Genomic DNA, 1,561 nt, shown 5'->3' on the forward strand with positions numbered 1-1,561 from the left:
TTCCACGAGCTTGGTTCAGCTGTTTCTATAGATTTCTCCATCATGCTCTTGACCTCCCTTGCTTATATATTCCGTCATCCCTCTCTTGGACTAAATTCCTGGTGCTTGGCCCTATGCATGGTTGTGGATCTCTGTATCTGGTTCCATCAGTTATTGGATGAAGGCTCTGTGATGGTAGTTGGGGTTTTCACCAATCTGATTACAGGGGAAGGCCAGTTCAGGCTCCTTCTTCATTATTGCTAGAGTCCGAGCTGGGGTCAGCCTTGTGGATTCTCGGGAATTTCTCTAGTACCAGGTTTCTCGCTAAGCCCATAGTGGCTCTATCAAGATATCTCTTTTATTGGTCTCCCACTCTGTTACTCACCCCCCCCCTTGTGTGATGATTTGCTCTTTTGGCTTTTTGAGGGGGCCACTACCCAGCTCCCAAATAAATCATACTCAGTGGCTTATTTTTAGTCATGAATGGCTGGCCTTAGCTTATCTTGCTTCTTGTCAGCTTTTCTTATTACCTTTTGCCTCTGGGCTTTTATCTTTCTTAAATCTGTATATCTTATTTTTCCTCTTACTTTGTGGCTGGCTGGGTGATTGAGTGGTTGGTCCCTGATGTCCTCCTCTCTTTGTTCTCTGCTTGCTCCTTCTTGGTTCTCCTTCTAATTCTCTCTCCCTGCCAGCCCCGCCTATCCTTGCTCCTGCCTTGCTATTGGCCATTCAACTCTTTATTAGCCCATCAGGTGTTTTAGACAGGCACAGTAACACAGCTTCATAAAGTTAAACAAGTGCAGTGTAACAAAGTCCCACACCTGAAAATAATATTCCCCAAAACTCCTCCTCAACCATCCTGTTCGCTCACATTCTCATCTCCCTTCCCCTCCCTTTTACCGCCCCTATTTATTCAATTCTTTTTTTTTTTTTTTTTTTTTTTTTGCGCCACAGCAACGTTTATTGAGAACGGGGAGGGGATCAGTCCTTCTTGGCCGCCGCGTTCCTCATGGCGGCCAGCACGTTGCTCAGCTCCTCCCGCTTCCTCTTGGCGCGTATGTGCGTGCCCACCCGCTTCTTGATGAACTTGAGCGCGCGCTTGTCCTTGGACACCTTGAGCAGCTCCATGGCGCGCCGCTCGTAGGGCGCGAAGCCGCACACCTCCCGGATCATGTCCCACACGAACTTGGTGTGCTTTGTGAGGCGCCCGCGCCGCCGGCTGTGCCTCGGCTGGCTTACGTTCTTCGTCACCTTGTGGCCCTTGTTGAGGCCCACGGCCATGGGGTAGCGCAGGTCCATGGCTGCTCCTCTCCGATGGCGGCCGCGACAGGAAGCTATTCAATTCTTTCAACTAAAGAAAACTGGAGTTACCTCCAACTTTTAACTATTTTGAGCAATTTATCTATGAAAATTCACATGCAGTATTTTGTGTAAAAATGACATTTCATTTCTCTTGAAACAGAATCCTATGAGTCAAATTTGCTAGCCCTTTGATAATTATTTTTTAATTTAAATTGCTCAAATTTAAATTTGAGTTTCCCAAAGTGACTGTAACTGTTGTTTTCACTTACCCCCTCAGTTA

The 1,561-nt window shown here is 46.9% G+C and overlaps 1 protein-coding gene across 1 annotated transcript; it reads right to left on the reverse strand.

Annotated features, from left to right (window-relative positions):
• Positions 1–929: 929 nt before the first annotated feature.
• LOC130874904 (60S ribosomal protein L36-like) lies at positions 930–1,287 on the reverse strand. Its single transcript, XM_057770471.1, has one exon. It carries the CDS (start codon positions 1,276–1,278, stop codon positions 961–963), a length of 318 nt encoding a protein of 105 aa, XP_057626454.1. The 5' UTR covers positions 1,279–1,287; the 3' UTR covers positions 930–960.
• Positions 1,288–1,561: the final 274 nt, after the last annotated feature.

This window comes from Chionomys nivalis, chromosome 5 (assembly GCF_950005125.1).
Source record: "Chionomys nivalis chromosome 5, mChiNiv1.1, whole genome shotgun sequence".
In the NCBI taxonomy this organism is placed as follows: Eukaryota; Metazoa; Chordata; class Mammalia; order Rodentia; family Cricetidae; genus Chionomys; species Chionomys nivalis.